This window comes from Anas acuta, chromosome 1 (assembly GCF_963932015.1).
Source record: "Anas acuta chromosome 1, bAnaAcu1.1, whole genome shotgun sequence".
Classification (NCBI taxonomy): Eukaryota; Metazoa; Chordata; class Aves; order Anseriformes; family Anatidae; genus Anas; species Anas acuta.
In genome coordinates, this window is record NC_088979.1 from 43,375,349 (window position 1) to 43,390,418 (window position 15,070).

At 38.8% G+C, this 15,070-nt stretch overlaps 2 protein-coding genes across 26 annotated transcripts in view; both read left to right on the forward strand.

Annotated features, from left to right (window-relative positions):
• Positions 1-9,736, forward strand: part of UCHL3 (ubiquitin C-terminal hydrolase L3) — a 29,277-nt gene extending 19,541 nt beyond the window's left edge. The window contains exons 5-7 of the mRNA XM_068676471.1: positions 5,703-5,778; positions 8,233-8,291; positions 9,502-9,736. Of these exons, the coding sequence (XP_068532572.1) occupies positions 5,703-5,778; positions 8,233-8,291; positions 9,502-9,585 (219 nt within the window). The 3' untranslated portion in view covers positions 9,586-9,736. The remainder of the gene's footprint in view (positions 1-5,702; positions 5,779-8,232; positions 8,292-9,501) is intronic.
• Positions 9,737-14,618: 4,882 nt separating this feature from the next.
• LMO7 (LIM domain 7) overlaps positions 14,619-15,070 on the forward strand; it is a 129,478-nt gene continuing 129,026 nt past the window's right edge. For all 25 annotated transcript variants that reach the window (XM_068676252.1, XM_068676281.1, XM_068676334.1 and 22 more), the window contains exon 1: positions 14,619-14,751. In XM_068676252.1, coding sequence (XP_068532353.1) covers positions 14,689-14,751 — 63 coding nt within the window. In that variant the 5' untranslated portion in view covers positions 14,619-14,688. The remainder of the gene's footprint in view (positions 14,752-15,070) is intronic.

Consider the following 15,070-nt stretch of genomic DNA (forward strand, 5'->3'; position numbering starts at 1 on the left):
GCCTCTGCTTGCTTTGAGATGATTTTGCAGCTTTTTATGTTACACTAATCTCTTAATTCTTTTTTCTTTCTTGCACTTCTCAAATGAGAAAGCTTGCTCTGTTTTTTCCCCCCGGTTACTCAACCCTTGATTTTTGTGTCAGACTGAAGTGCCTGTTTCTTAAAAATAAAAATTACCTCTTGAGAAGTGTGTACTCCTGAATAATCTCTCTTGCTTATGTATTTAGAGGTAGATGTGTATTTGTATAAACACTCTGTATCCAGATACTCCATCATTGATGGAACCCATCTCTGAATTTCACATTCTTGCTTGACATCCTCTTGTTCAAAATCAGATGCTGCTGTCCTGCAGCTTGGAATTTTACATAACCTGATATTGCATGTTTTAGCCACGGTTTGGGACATAAAATTAATAAGCTTTAGACGGACAGCATGGTAGAAAAATGCATCAGACAGTGCTTAACAAGGGAACTTCTTGTCCATTTTTGGGTCAACACTTGACACAGTTGCTTTGCATCTTTCTTTTTGCACCTTGTCCGGATGGACAAGGGATACCTTGATCTGAAGTAAGCTGTGCATGTTCAGCTGTTAAGCTTCAGAGCATCTGAAGTTCAATAAACTCACTGCAGTATATTGAGCATGAATAGAGACATGACTGGTCTCTGAGAATGAGTCAGAAATAATCTTGCTGAAACTCGTGATCATCATTCCAGTGGTCATTGTTTTAATTGCAGTATTTTCACAGGATTCAAATGCCCATCACAGGCATACATAGTAAGTTTGCCTAAGGATAGTGTAGGTATGTCCCATGCTTCAAAATGGAAATTATAGACGCCTGATCTACCCAATGGCAGAGGCATCACTTCTTCCCTTTTACTTAAAAACATACTGAATCCAAAACATACCTACTGTTCTTTTGTGCAAACATCACTTCAAATATTTTAATTTCTCTTCTTGTAAGTGCAATTGTGCACTTAAACCCCAAACAGTTTTTCTTTTCTTATACTTACTAGTTACTCCTGTAATAGTCTTTGTTTGATGCATCTGTAACTTTGTTCCTTAAGGTTATGCAAAATTGTATTTTCCATATCAGTCTTCACCTCCTTATATAACTTGACAGATTTTTGATATCGTTTTCTTGACTTAACACAAGTGTTTTTTTTATTGTTATTTTGTTATTTTTGTTTTTCTAGCCACTGCCTGTAACACAAAGTGTTCTGCTGAACTGGTTTGTGGGGCCTCTTGCTTCAATGCATTTTCTCAAGAGTCAGCGTAAGGAAATAATAAAATACAAGATTCAGTTAGAAGAAGCTGCCTAAAATCTGTCATGTATCACTAAATGCGTTTTCATATGTTTTTTTATATCTAAATAAATTTTAAGGAGAATGGGATGACGAGTTACTCAATATGGCCATAAGAGCAAGATAGACACTTTTTTTTCCCCAGTGGTGTGTTCGCTCCTGAAGCACAGCTTTGGGGAAAAGAAACTAGTGGATTTGCTGAAGTTTTATACTAAATTTACCAACATATGAAGATCAAAAGAGTTCAAATGGATAGAAATTGAATGCTGCCTCCTAAATGATAAGGGTTTAAGTGCATTAGCAAGATGGACTGTAGGAGATGAAATGAAGTTTATTAGACCAGCTGATACAGTTGAGCTGATAGTGACTTAGGATTGTACCTTTGAGTTTCTGAAGGTTAGCACAACAAGAGGAAAGAACAATGTTGTAGTTCATGAGCAAAGGGCAGCTTACAATGGTGAAAGGTGCCAAAATCAAGTAACTTCCTAGTACAAGAGGAAGGTGCTACATTTGTATGGTAAATACCTTGGAAGTGCTATTTTGGCTGGCTGTTACTTCCGTGAACCTTAGAACACCTTTAATAACAAAGAGAGCTGTTGGAAGACACAAGAGAAAATAGCTGCCAAATGTGAAATGATAAGAATAAGGGGTACTGAAAGGTTGAAAAGTTGCCCATTGAGCATGTGGGCTAAAATTTGTGAACTCTATGAGAGTGGGTGTCCACAAAGTTACGCTATATTATTATCATTAAGAATTACCTCAATACCTTCAGAAAAAAAAATTACGATATGTTCTTATAATCATCACTTTGAGTGCTAAACTTTTTGTATTTTTTTCTACTCAAATCTGTTTCGAATCTGCTGGTCATTATTTTTGTTTTTCTTTTAAAGAGATAAAATAGAAAAGTCAGTCCACTGATGCATACCACCAAAACTTCTTTCTTACAGTAAGGCTGAAACAAAAACATAAGCTTTGGTAAGCTACCCAAGACACTGATATTTGTACTCTTTCTGTCTTTTCTGTATGGGAAAGAAATATATTTTTTTATTCACTGAGTGCTACAGCTGTTCTGAAGACTCGAAAAATGAATCTTGAATCCCAGGGGTCAGTTCTGGATCCTAGCTAAACAATGATCTTCCTTGGATTTTTAGGTCTTTCTCCTTCCTCTGTTCCTCAGAATGATCATTCAAATCTGCTGTCTCCTTCTGCACACCAAGTGGGCTTCCTAAGTGGAAAACCAAACGAACAGATTTTCCCAGCACTTGGCTGATGTTGATGTTACAGTGGTCTTTGAGAAGAAGAGTAATAAAGAGAAAATGCTGTAATTGCTATTAAAATACCACCTAGTAATGAACATGCAAACGGACTTCTTAGAGCTATGTTCTCTTTTTCTATTAAGCATTCCCGCAGACTGTTTATTAAAAGCTGAAAACTTGGCCAAAGGTGTAGCTTTTTGTAGAAACCACGAAAGACATCTCCCTGAAGCTGATATTCCCTCTTCTTTCCCTACCTTTGATATTTAAAATCATCTGGTTCAGGTGTTAGAATTGCTGGAGCTTCCCAATGAAATAGAAATTGCCCTGAAAGGGCAGCTTTTTGCGTGTGCACGCACACACACGCACGTATGCACACATATGCAAATTGTTGTCTTTGCTTCTTCCCAGCATGGGTGGGAATATTCTGAATTAGATTCATCACATTGGGAAACTTTAACCCAGTTACTTGTTTGAAGTCATAAGCAACATAAGGTTTTAGGTTGTCTTGACTCTTCAGATGCTGTTGTTTCTTTGTGCTTATATAAAAGTGTAAAAGAAGCGTTTGAAATCTCAAATTTTCAAGGAAGGGGATAGATCTATTTCATAGTAAATTTGTTACTATTCTAGATTAGATGAAAAGAAATCACAGGGGGAGGAAATGGTCTACATTAGAGCTGATGGTAGAAACTTCAATACTGGTGTAGAACTTTCATCCTCTCTATGGGGTTGCTCAGTTTTTGCTGTGACAGCTCAGAATGTAAAATGTAGACACAACGTTTCTCATGGGTTGTGGCAATAGCACTTAATGGAAGTATGATAATTAGATTAGGCACATATAGAATCCTAGCAGCATTCTATAACTCTTCAAATGAATTCTGAGAAAAATTAATCATGCTGTTTTGATGGCCTCCCTGTCCATCTTGTACCTGTATGTAGACTTAGCATTCCAAGCATGTCAAGTGTCTCTCTAGAGAACAGGTCCTTACTAGAAGCTGGTTTAAAAAAGAAAAAGCCTCAAAATGGTTAAAGGGACAACTGTATTTTGCTCTAAATCCAAGTGAAACCTGATCTCAGAAATCTGAAAATAGGGATAGAATTGTGATACTGTGAGCTCTTTCAGTTAATGTTGATTTGAGCCCAAGTATCGTTAGTTTGATGAAAGCTTTGAAGTGCCAACCCATTTCCTTCATAAAGTGAGATTAACTGATAGTAGTCTTTCCTCTTACCCTGAAATTCCGTGAGTTCAGATTACTCAGTTGGTAGCTTTCACTGAAAAGTCAGCAGCTGTGAAGCCATACTGCTGCACTGGGATTAGGTGGCAATGTAGCACCTTGGTTTACATGCCTCTAAACAGTTGATCGATTGATGGCACCTATTCCTATTGGTGGTCAGTCAGTCCTGTGTGGTTTGGGGGATATTACTGAAACTTGTGATCTTGGGAAGTTGATAACTGGAGTAGCTGAACTCTGAGGGTGCTTCTTTTTCTAAGCCCCAGCACTGTTTGGTGTTCATTAAAACAAAATTCTCAAAGGTAATTGACATACACCATAAGGAAAAAAGACTGCTTGGAGTTGTGGTGGGAAGGTCCTCTTGTCCCTTTCATAGCATCCTCATCTGCAGCTGCAGGAATGCCCTTTTTGCATTCGAGGCCATCTGAAACAAATGTGAAACAGGGTATTGGTGTCGTTCAGTCTTAACTGTCACAGAGAGGAATCAAATGAGGACTGGGGGAGGTTGTGTGCTTGTTTTTTTTTTTGTTTTTGTTTTTTTGCTGTTGTTTTCTTTTTGAACTTACTATATAGCATTTCCATAAGCTGTTGGCAGTTCCTCTGTAATGTTGTGGTTTTTGGTGTTCTTGATCTGTTGAAGGACTTACGATTCCTTCTCCTTCACTCTGTTGGTTTGATCATTCTACATTTCTTCATCTTTCAGTCTTTCTTCACAATCATCAGAAAGAAGGAAAATTTTAACCCAGTCTTGAAAACATGATGTAAATGTAAGGTTCTACATAATCCATTTTACACTGTAATCTGTTTCTGCCAAATTCTTAGATTTGAATGCTTTAAGAAATACACATAAAGCCAGGAGCAAGGATGGCGGAAAAATGTATTAAATATACATGTATTAAATGTATTTTCTCCTAAGTCAGATTCTCCATAGTCTTTTAAGATAAACTGAGGTTCTTTTTCCGATTCCCTCAAGCAGTGTATTCTTACTTGTGAATCAGGGCTCAGATGCAGACTGGACAGATTCATGAGGAAAGGAGCATCAGTTGCTATCGAACATAACAGTGATGATGCAGCTCTTGGCATGGACATTCAAAAAGTGCTGCTTAGTGGACATTGTGCTGGGAGTGCATGCTGGCAGAGTAGAGCAATATGCATGTTTTCTTCAGAAAAAGCTTTTGCTTGCTGCAGTTGGCAACACGGTACTGTGCTAGATAGATCTTCACCGTCTAACCATTTTTTTTATGTCAAGTCACTTGATGCTGTTACTGCACTTCAGTCCTTTCTTGATATGCAGTGGTGATGCCCTGTGATGCTACCTTGAAACTGCGGAAGTCTCTGAGATGAATAGAGCTGTATGCACCTCACAGTTTTCCTTCCTTGCCAATTAGGAGATGTGTGAATTTTATCCTGGGAGTAGTTTCTTTCCTCTGCCTGTGAGGAGAAAACAGGTTCATGTACTATAAGTGACGTACCAGAAAAATTACTTTGACCAAGTGAATATTTTTGGTTTTAAAATACCGTAGGTTCACATTTCGGTCCTACACGGCTTTGTGACGGGAGGCAGGTTAGTGAAGGAGTTGCAGTTTATATCAATTAGCTAATTTTTAATGTTGGTTTATTTGAGTTGATACTACTTCTAATTTGGTAATGAAAAACAAAGTTGTTATATAGTACTATAACTGAAAATGCTTCCAGGAACTTGAATGACATTATTCTTACTGATGCATATGTATTTTCAGGAAGCTTCTTTATGTTTAAAAATGTTTTGCAGTGTGACTTCTGCCATTCTGCATAGATCCAGAATGTGCTTCTCACTTGCATCTCTTGGCCAGGTGTCTTGCGTATTGTGATATATTCTCATTAATCGTACTGTGATGATTCTTAATAAATGCAATATGGTTTTTGTTTGTTTTGCAGGCACCAAGTATAGATGAAAAAGTAGATCTTCACTTTATTGCATTAGTTAACGTAGGTGGTCATCTCTATGAATTGGGTAAGGACGCTTTTTATCTCTCCATTTGCTCAGAACAAACACAACTAGTAATCTCATTAACTATCAGAGTTTGAGACTAGATGATTTGATTTAATGTAGTAGGGCTTAGGTTCTTTTCATATGCACGATAGGGTTTAAGGTGTGGCAGGGTTTCTGTCAAACAATTGCAGCAATTTTCCCATTGCTTTTTTGGATTGACTTTTCCTCAACTCTCTTTTACTAAGATAAAATGGAGCATAATAATTGACTGTCTCTGAATTTCCTCCATTATTTGCAGAGATGGGAAGCATGAAATAAGTGCTGAACACTTACAGTTTCAGAGAGGAAAGCACTTATATTTGTGTCCCTGACCTGCTTAATAAATGAACTATATGCAACTTTGCAAGTGTTAGTTATATTATTAAATAGCATGATACAGTTAAAACAGAAATTACATATTCAGAATACTAGCAGATACTAATGCTCTGCAACTCATTTGTTAGAGGCTGGTTAGTTTTTAATCTGTCTTAATTTAGTGCTTACTAGACAGTTAACTTCAAAACAGTATCTCTGTTTTCTGAATTACTTACAGCTATTTTCTTCCCCTCTTCAGATTGTGTAGCAGCAAGTTCTGTTCAAATATTCTCTAATGACTCAAATCCGAAGCATGTTGCTGGGCAACTATATTTTGCTGCAGGCCTTCTAAAAAACTGTCAAGTAGATATGGATTTAAAAACAGGAATTCAGTGGTCTTTCCTGACCTAATTTTCCCGATATTTTATGGTGGGAACATATTCTGCTACTTTTGAAAATTGGCATGTAATTAAGCAGTGCCCTTAACAGGTGACAACTAGTCATAACCTGGGATATAAGCTGTATGTTAGATGTTTATATTAAAGTGAATCTAAGGGTTAATATCAGTGGCCAGTCACAAACAGTAAGCATGAAATTCTGTATCTTCATGATGCTGTAGGTCTGTCAGTGAACTAAATCAAATAGCATGGAAATTGCATCCAAATACTGTAGGATGTAATCTAAATATGTTCTGACTTAATTTCAAAGCATGATGAATGGCTTTCTCTTTTTTTCAGTTGTGTGCAACTATTTCCATGCTACCTTTTCATTGTTCATTAATTTGCTCTACTTAAAGAGCACCCTACAAATTATGATTATCGTGTTTAAAGCTCACTTTAATTTCTTGCTTTAATTAAAAAAAAAAAAAAGGCATCTAGCTCAACTGTATAGTGGAATGCTAATATTATTTCCTTTGTTCTTAAAATAATTTCTCTTTGGACTAGCGGAATAAAGTGAAAAATACTTAAAAGTAGGAAAATGGGAGAAGGTTTTTTGATTCATTCACTGGCTTTATTCACTGTGGCCTGCATTTGGGCTTTGGCAGGCAGAAAATGCTGGGGAGTCATCGTGAATATTCTGTGGTAAAAACATAAGGACTGAAGACATTATTTATAGGCAGATGAGTTTAAAATACAGTTCTGCCAAGTTGTATGTAAAAAAAAAATCTAATCAAACCAATCTTTGAACAGAACTGCTCAGTATTGTTTCCTGACATGTTCTGACAAATTTGTGTTATTATATCTTCAGTCACTGCTCTAATATGAACAAGAGGCTGTTCGTGGTTGTAAATACAAAGATATTTTAACATAGAATCTATTTTCAGTTATGGAAAATGTATATTGGAAGTAGTATTGATTTCAGTGGAATCTGTGGGGAGGGAAGTCTTAAAAAAGGACAGAACCAGAAGGGAATTTGGTCTAGCAAATACTTAAGATATCCTGACATATGTTCTCATATTGTTATGCATCTCATATAAGTAACATCAAACTTATTTCTATAAATAGAATTATTTAAAAATACTGGGCATTACAGCATTATTATATTGCAAATGAGGAAAAATGTAGTTATAGCAACCCTCCTTTTTTTAGTGTTGTGAAAATACTTAGTACCTAAGCTATTGGGTTTGTTTGTTGCTTAAATGAGAATAATATTTCAGTTATGCTCTTCCAACCAGTGGGTTTGGTCTGTCATGGAGTCCCTGATGACAGTTGTCAAACGCCACAGATGTCCTGGTTAAATCCAGTAAGTGTAGCTGAAACTGTTCTTCTCCCCTTGTAAAACAGAAGTACTGCACCAGCACTAAAAAGTTGAAAAGTTGCAACTCATAGCCTTATAGCCTTATTTTTTCAAATAAAAGATAATTCATCATTTTGATTGGATATTTTTACTGCAGAAGGATGTACCTAATGATGCCTGTTGAAGCAGTCAACGGTAGAGAAGAAACTAGGGAGTAGCTAGTTGCATATTATAGTTCATGTGATACTTCTATCAAAAAGGAAGTAGCATTTTTGTAAATAGAGTGGGGAAAAAAATGCTGTTGAATTGATTCTTCTAGCAAAAAAAATGAAACTATTTTAATTTCATAAATGCATTGATCAATCCTGCTTTCTGTTTCCACAGATGGACGCAAGCCATTTCCAATAAACCATGGGGAAACTAGTGATGATTCTTTCTTAGAGGTAGGAATAGAAAATATTCTTAAATGGTATTATACAAAATTCAATCTTGATATATTTATGGTTGGATGAGCAAGTGGGTTTGAGAGACAAAATTATGTTTATTCAATTTTAAAGTATTTCAGAATGCTCATGTTGTTATTGGTGTTGAGAGAATATCATAATGTGAAAATGGGGATTGTCAGAAGGGCTGAGTGCAACAGATCAGACTGACTTTTTTCTCTACTGGGATTTTCATATGCCAGTGCTGTTTTGAAATTGTATGTGAGATGAAGTGATTAAACTGAAAATTTCTCATTTTCCTTCATTCGGTTTAGTTAGTTTGATAGACACCAAGTTAGACAGAAGTTGATCTGCTTTCCAACACTTAAAATTTCTGCCCTTTCTTCCTTGCTAATAATCATTCTTGTCTGCATTCATGGTTTCTCTTGGATGTGTCTTTGTGTTGGGAGTTGCGTAGCTGAGAAATGAATCTGAAAGGAAATACACTTAACTGGCAAGATAAACTGCCATCCCCAAAGAAGGATAATAAGTTGAATCTGAGAGAAGACAACATGTACATCTGACTCTTATGGTATCCAGCCTGGATTAGCTTTACAAAAGATAGAAACCAGAGAAACTGAAAAACAAACAAACAAAACCTTCTCTAGTTTAGAACTGTTGACTAATCTCTGTGAAGTGTGCATACAATTTGTGCTTGTTTGGGCAGGGGTAGAAGTTGGATAAAGCGTCTTCTTTTTATTTTAATGTCTTTTTTTTTTTTTTCTGATAACATGTGGTCTCCATATTGCACCCCAAAGCCAGTTAAAAGAATTATAAATAATCTTTCACTTACCCCACACATCTTATGTTCATCTTGAGACAAAGGAAAAATTTCAGAGTAGAGCAATACTAGTAAAGGCAAGCTTCAGAGATGTGTTTGGAAAGTCAGACAAGTAACACATCTGTTGCACAAACTAATATTCAGTCACAAAAAATCAGTTGTTCTGGTTCTGTGCAAAACCTTTGGTCTCTTATGCTGCCCATATGACTGCCATAAATAATCCTGAATAGCAGTAACTCAGATCAGAAATATAGTTTATATAGACTTGTTAGACTATTTAGTAATCCTTTATGGAAAAGTCCATTTATTCATATTTCAGTTGCTTTTTTTTTTTGAATAAGTATGATTTATAATTGTGCTGGTCTCATTTGTTTGTGTGTTTTTCCCTAGGATGCAATAGAAGTTTGCAAGAAATTCATGGAACGTGACCCAGAAGAACTAAGATTTAATGCAATCGCACTGTCTGCAGCTTAAAACTTTTCCAGTTGGGCTAATCTACTGCAATGTATTGTAACAATAAAACTGTTGCCATATGTTAATAGTACAAATTTTGATACTTCCCTAACATCTTGATTAACTGTAGTATACGTGGAATAAACTTTGCGTTTGTCCTTGCTGTACCTTAGTACTTGTTCCTGAAGCAACTTTGTGTATTTATATACACGCATGCATTTTGTGCAAGACTTGTGTGTGGTGGGGTTTTCTCCTTCCACCCCCTTAAAAGTTTTGGGAATTACTACCTGTGATACTTCATAGTAATAACAACGAGCTAGCTCAAAGCAGGACTATCATTCATATCATTTGCATAGAACATTTTGAGTGGAGTTGGTGATAATGGGCAAAAACTTGAAATACAAAGTTATCTGCATCTTTTAATGAAATGATACAAGAATATTATAAGAACTTTTGCAGGTGACTGAAGACAATTTTCACTGAATTATTTATAAATAAATATATGGAAGAAAAAAAGCCAGAAAAATGACTGTTTCTTCTTACTAATATTTTACATTTCTTACCTTTACATTTTGAATAAAAATTAATTTTGTTTTTCAAGCCTAATAATGTCAATAAATTATCAAAAAGATGTAGTTAAACTAGTGTATGCTATTTGTATATGTGGAAAAACTTGATTTTTTTTTTTCACCCCAAAAAAGCCACAATGGTAACTAATGGTAGTTCAACTGCTAGGACGGCAGCAGGAACACCCAGGTGAATACAGCCATAGGAAGCATCTCAGCTAACTGAAATAAATGATAGAAAACATACGGCCTGTTTCAATTTTTTAATTTTTATTTTTTTAAGGAGAACACAAATGGTCTATAGATTTTAAGATAGCTATGATAGCCATACACTTTTTTTTTTTTTTTTTTTTTTTTAACCCGTATAGGAGTATCATGAATTTGTCAGATGGCAGTACTGAATGCTACATGATATCCTTTCCCTTTGCCATCTCTCCCGTGCCACTCACGGGATCTTAAGGTACTGATGACCAATTTTTCCACTTGAATTAGTAGCAACTTTTATTTTTTTTGGCTGAGCAATCTTGTGCTTTAGGATTCTCATGAAGGTGGGTTTTGTTTAATGTGCATGTTTTTGACATTTCAGAAAAGCATTTATTTATTTCTTTGAAGTGAAATGTTTCAGGTTTGCTTCCAGTTAAGACTGCTGCCAAAGGAACTTGAACCTTCTGTGTCCCAGAGGGTGCTTTAATTCTTTATTAATTGTCATTACAGGAAAAAGGAATGGGATTATGCCAGAAGTAATCTGGCAGAATTTTCCTTCTTTATTGAAAAGAAAGAGGCCTGGGAGTCTGCTTTATCACTTAAGAGCATCTTTTGCACTCTAAAGGAGAAGTCAGAGTGTTTGTCTAAAAATGTCACCTGGAGAATCCACTAACAACAAGACTCTGTTTTCTATAAGCCAGCTGGCTGCAAAAGTGAGAGGGAAGAACAATACTAATGAGCTTCCCTTTGGAGTATTGTTTTCACCCCCAACAAAATGCAGTGTCATTAAGTCTTGTATTTATGTTGCTAGGGACATTAGTGAAGCCCTGAAACTTGCTTTTAAATAAAAGTCAAAGGCCTGATTAAACAGAAAAACTGCATTGTTTTCCTACTAATGCCATGAAATATAATAAAGGTTGTCACAAGATAATTGGGAAAGAGCATATTTTATGTGAAATGTCACTCAGATGATTACAGTTAAGCAACTAAAGTATAGTTAATATAGATAAGGCACTGCCAGAGTGGGGAAAGAAGAGGAAGAGCAGTTGAAAGCTACATCGGTTATCTGGGAAAATATGTACGCCATATGCTCTTCAGTGTTCAGATGTTGGTATTTTTAAGTAATAAATAGGGATGTGCAATTACTGCAAAATAACTTCATAACTGGAATTTTAATTGAGTATTAGGAGTGATTAAGTGAACTTCTGACAAAGGAAATGTCAAATGACAGGGTTGGGATAGTAAAACTGAGGTGGGATTTTTCACAGGCACACTGGAAAAATACATCTCAAATATCAGGGATATACATCTCAAATATCAGTTCTTATAAATAAGAACTCTGGGTATATTGCCAGTACAGTTTTGTTCATTTTTTTTTCCTATGTAATCTTCAAATCAGTTGTCCTGCAGAGTAAGCTTCCCTTCTATTTTCCTTTAATTTTGGTGTTAATTTGGGGTTTATTAATATATAAGACAGTACTTTCTCCTGAACATTTCTTTTGGAAGGGTTCTTAAAAGTGTGTTGACAAGGGAAGACCAGCACACTGAGCCAGGAGAGGGATCTGCGAGATGGTGGAGTATCTCTGGCACTGGAAGAAGCTGGATAGGTTGGATACCAGAAATGAGCTGCCGCATCATGTGTTGTCCAGCCGGCTTCTTAACGCAGGCACAAAAGCCTTGCAGAGCCACTTGTTGTTTTTGGTTCTGCGCTGCCCGTGCAGGCATTGCCTCATCTGTACAACCTCTGCTCATTAGCTCAGGCTCCGTGGGAAAACACTGCTCTATTTCCAAACTTGTGCAGCCCTGCCAGAGCCTCGCCACCTTCGCATGTAGCACGGTTTGGCTGCAGGCGTTCAGTGCTAGTGACTGCCAGGAAATCCCTCTTGGGCTGCGGCAGCCCGGGCTGGCCACGCACCTCACCATATGGAAATGGTGCGTGTAGGAGTGAAGGGATGATGCATACTCAGCGCTTCTGTAATTTTACCTGAGTGGAGCAGGGCTGCTATTAAGCACTCGGGATTGTTCAAGCTCTTTTAAGTATATTGGTGTGTGCTTTCCCATGATACTGCGAGCGTTTTGTTGAGAAACGAAGAATGCCAGAACCAGAGCAATGCGTTTTTCCCTTCAGTCATGGCTGCATCATCAAGTTTTTAAACCACGTGAGAAGGAAAAGACCTTTTCTGTCATTGAAATGCAAGATACAGAAGAAAAACAAACAAACAAAGAAAGCAAGCCCACAGCCCACATTTAAAAAATAAATACGGAGTTTCCTTGAGAGGGGATGAAATACGTGCCTTGACGGAAAATGTTATTGTACCAAATATTTGTAGAACTCTCTACGAAAGGGAAGTGACAAATTGTTGCTTCACTTATCCCTGGGAGCACAGACATGGCAAGGCTTTGTTTTTTGCCGAGTAGAGCGATATTATGTTTGCTACTTTCAACACCAATAATTAGCAATTGTGCCTGGTGTACGTAGTTTTTTTTTCTGATCTAAGAGTCTGGTGGCTTGTTAGCACAAAGGTATATTAAACTACTTCAGTTGTTTGTGCTTAAAGAGAAAATTTATATGTGACAATCTAAAATGCACTTTAAGAAAAAAAAAATGGTGCATTTGGGAGCTTTTGTTTCTCAGAGAGTAACTGCTGTTTGAAAGCTGCTGTGGTCTTTGCAGCTTACTAACAGGAGGACTTTGTCAAATTTACTTGGAGTTTTTGATGTCAAATATTAATCATATGAAAAGTGATTTGATTAGTCATTAAGTGCAATAAAACAACCAGAAATAATTGAAACTCTTTAAAAGCATGACCTTTTTTCAAACCCATTTCATGGAATTTATTCTTAAATTAAATTGTTGATAGTATTCATAGTTGGTTTTTCCTTTCGAAGGATGAGCATCTTATTTTTATGTAGAGTAAAAAGGCTGGGAAACACTGCATGAGTTCTCCAGAAAGAAATTAGCAATGACAACTAATGAAAACTGACGTCAGCCTACAGCAGCGCATACTTGCTTTGACTTTTTTTTTTTTTTTTTAATCTTTGCAGTCATGAGCGCTAACGAGTGAGAGTGGGAGGGTTGGTTTCTGATGCTCTGGCTTCCCACTCGAGAGAAACACAGATTCTTGGCTTGCATTCAGTCTTGTGGCTGGCTGATCTGGCTTCGGGTGGGAAAGAGGAGTAGCAAAAGTCTTCGAAATTATAACTTTCATTATAATTTCACTCATAGCTGCCTTTTTATCAGAGATGTCTTAAATCATACCACTGAGAGGAGCTAACGACATCATTTCTGTCTGCTGTGGAACTTATTTCAGCCACTAGCATTGGGATTTCGTGCCTTTGTGTACCACTAAATCCACATCTCCGTGTACGGCAGACGCTGATGGCTAACAGCTTGTTGGTTGGTATGTTGAGATGATCTCTTAAAGTCTTCACTCCCATCCTAAAAAGGTCTACAAAACAGAAACGTAAGAAAAACGCTATTAGAAGTTCGAGTAGAAAAAGGTCACCTTCAGTAGAAAGTGCCAATGATATTAGGTACCCCTCAACATGCCAGCGAAAGGCTTTTTGTCCTGATCCTCCTTCAGCTGCTCCACTGGGCGGCTGCTGCCCTCCCACACACCATCCCGTCAGCACACCCGCTCTGCCCCAGCTCTAGGGCTAGGGCAGCCTGGAAGCAACTCCAGCAATGCCTGGTGCCACCCCAGCTGGCCTGCATCTGCCTTGGGCCTGGGGAGGAGAAAGGGCTCCATGGGGAGGAGAAAGGGCTCCTCAAGGAAGGTCTCACCAAGCAAGACCTCCCCTAGGGAAGTGTCTCTAAGGGAGACCTCCCCAGGGAAGACCTCCCCTAGGGAAGACCTCCCCTAAGGAAGGCATTCAGCTCTGGGCCCGAACACGGGTTGATGCCATGTGTCAAGAAGTCCCAAAGCTGTTGGGGATATGGGGAAAGCAGCAGTGGCTGCCGTGGGGCTACTGGTGGCACCGGTTCCCCTTAGGAAAGGTGGCAGGAGCAGACCTGGGTCTCTTGCAGGGTGAAAGGGCCAGCAGGACAAGGTAGTGGTGGCCCTGAAGGGCCGGTGGGGGGACAAGGTGTTGTCCCTAAAGGGGCAGGTGGGGAACAAGGTGTCGCCCCCACAGGCTGGCAGTCCCCAGCCGTGCCCGGCAGGCGGCGGGGGCCGCGGTGCGGTTTCTCAGCGAGCGGCTTCCTCGGATTCCTGCGGTCGCCGAGGGCCAGGGGGAGGAGGAAGAGGAGGAGGAGGAGGGAGAAAAGGAGGGAGGAGACGGGGCCGGGAGCGTTAAAAGCAAGCAGCTGAATGACAGCGGCCGCTGCCGGCTGAGGACCGAGCGCTGCCCGGCCATGGAGGGCCGAGAGGACGCCGAGTGCGAGGCGGCGTTCGCCGAGGCGCGGAGGTGGCTGGAGGTGAGGCGCTGAAAGCCCCTGGGGGTCCCCCTGCTCCGCTCCCGGGGGAGCCGGGGTCCTTTTTGGGGTCCCGCTCCTCAGCTTCGTTTCTTTGCGAGCAGCCGTGGCTGCTGTTTTTTTTTTTTAGGGGTCGTTTTGTGGTTTCGGTACCGCCGGCTCCCCCTCCCCACGGCTGGATTAAAGGCTGGCAGGGCTCCGCTCCTGTAATTAGGGCTCGCAATTTCCTCCCGGCTCCTAAATTACTTCTTTAGCGCTCTCGCTCTGAGACGGTTTGAATTAAAGGCGCTCTTCTTCCTGTCTGTGAAGAGTGTAGGAAATA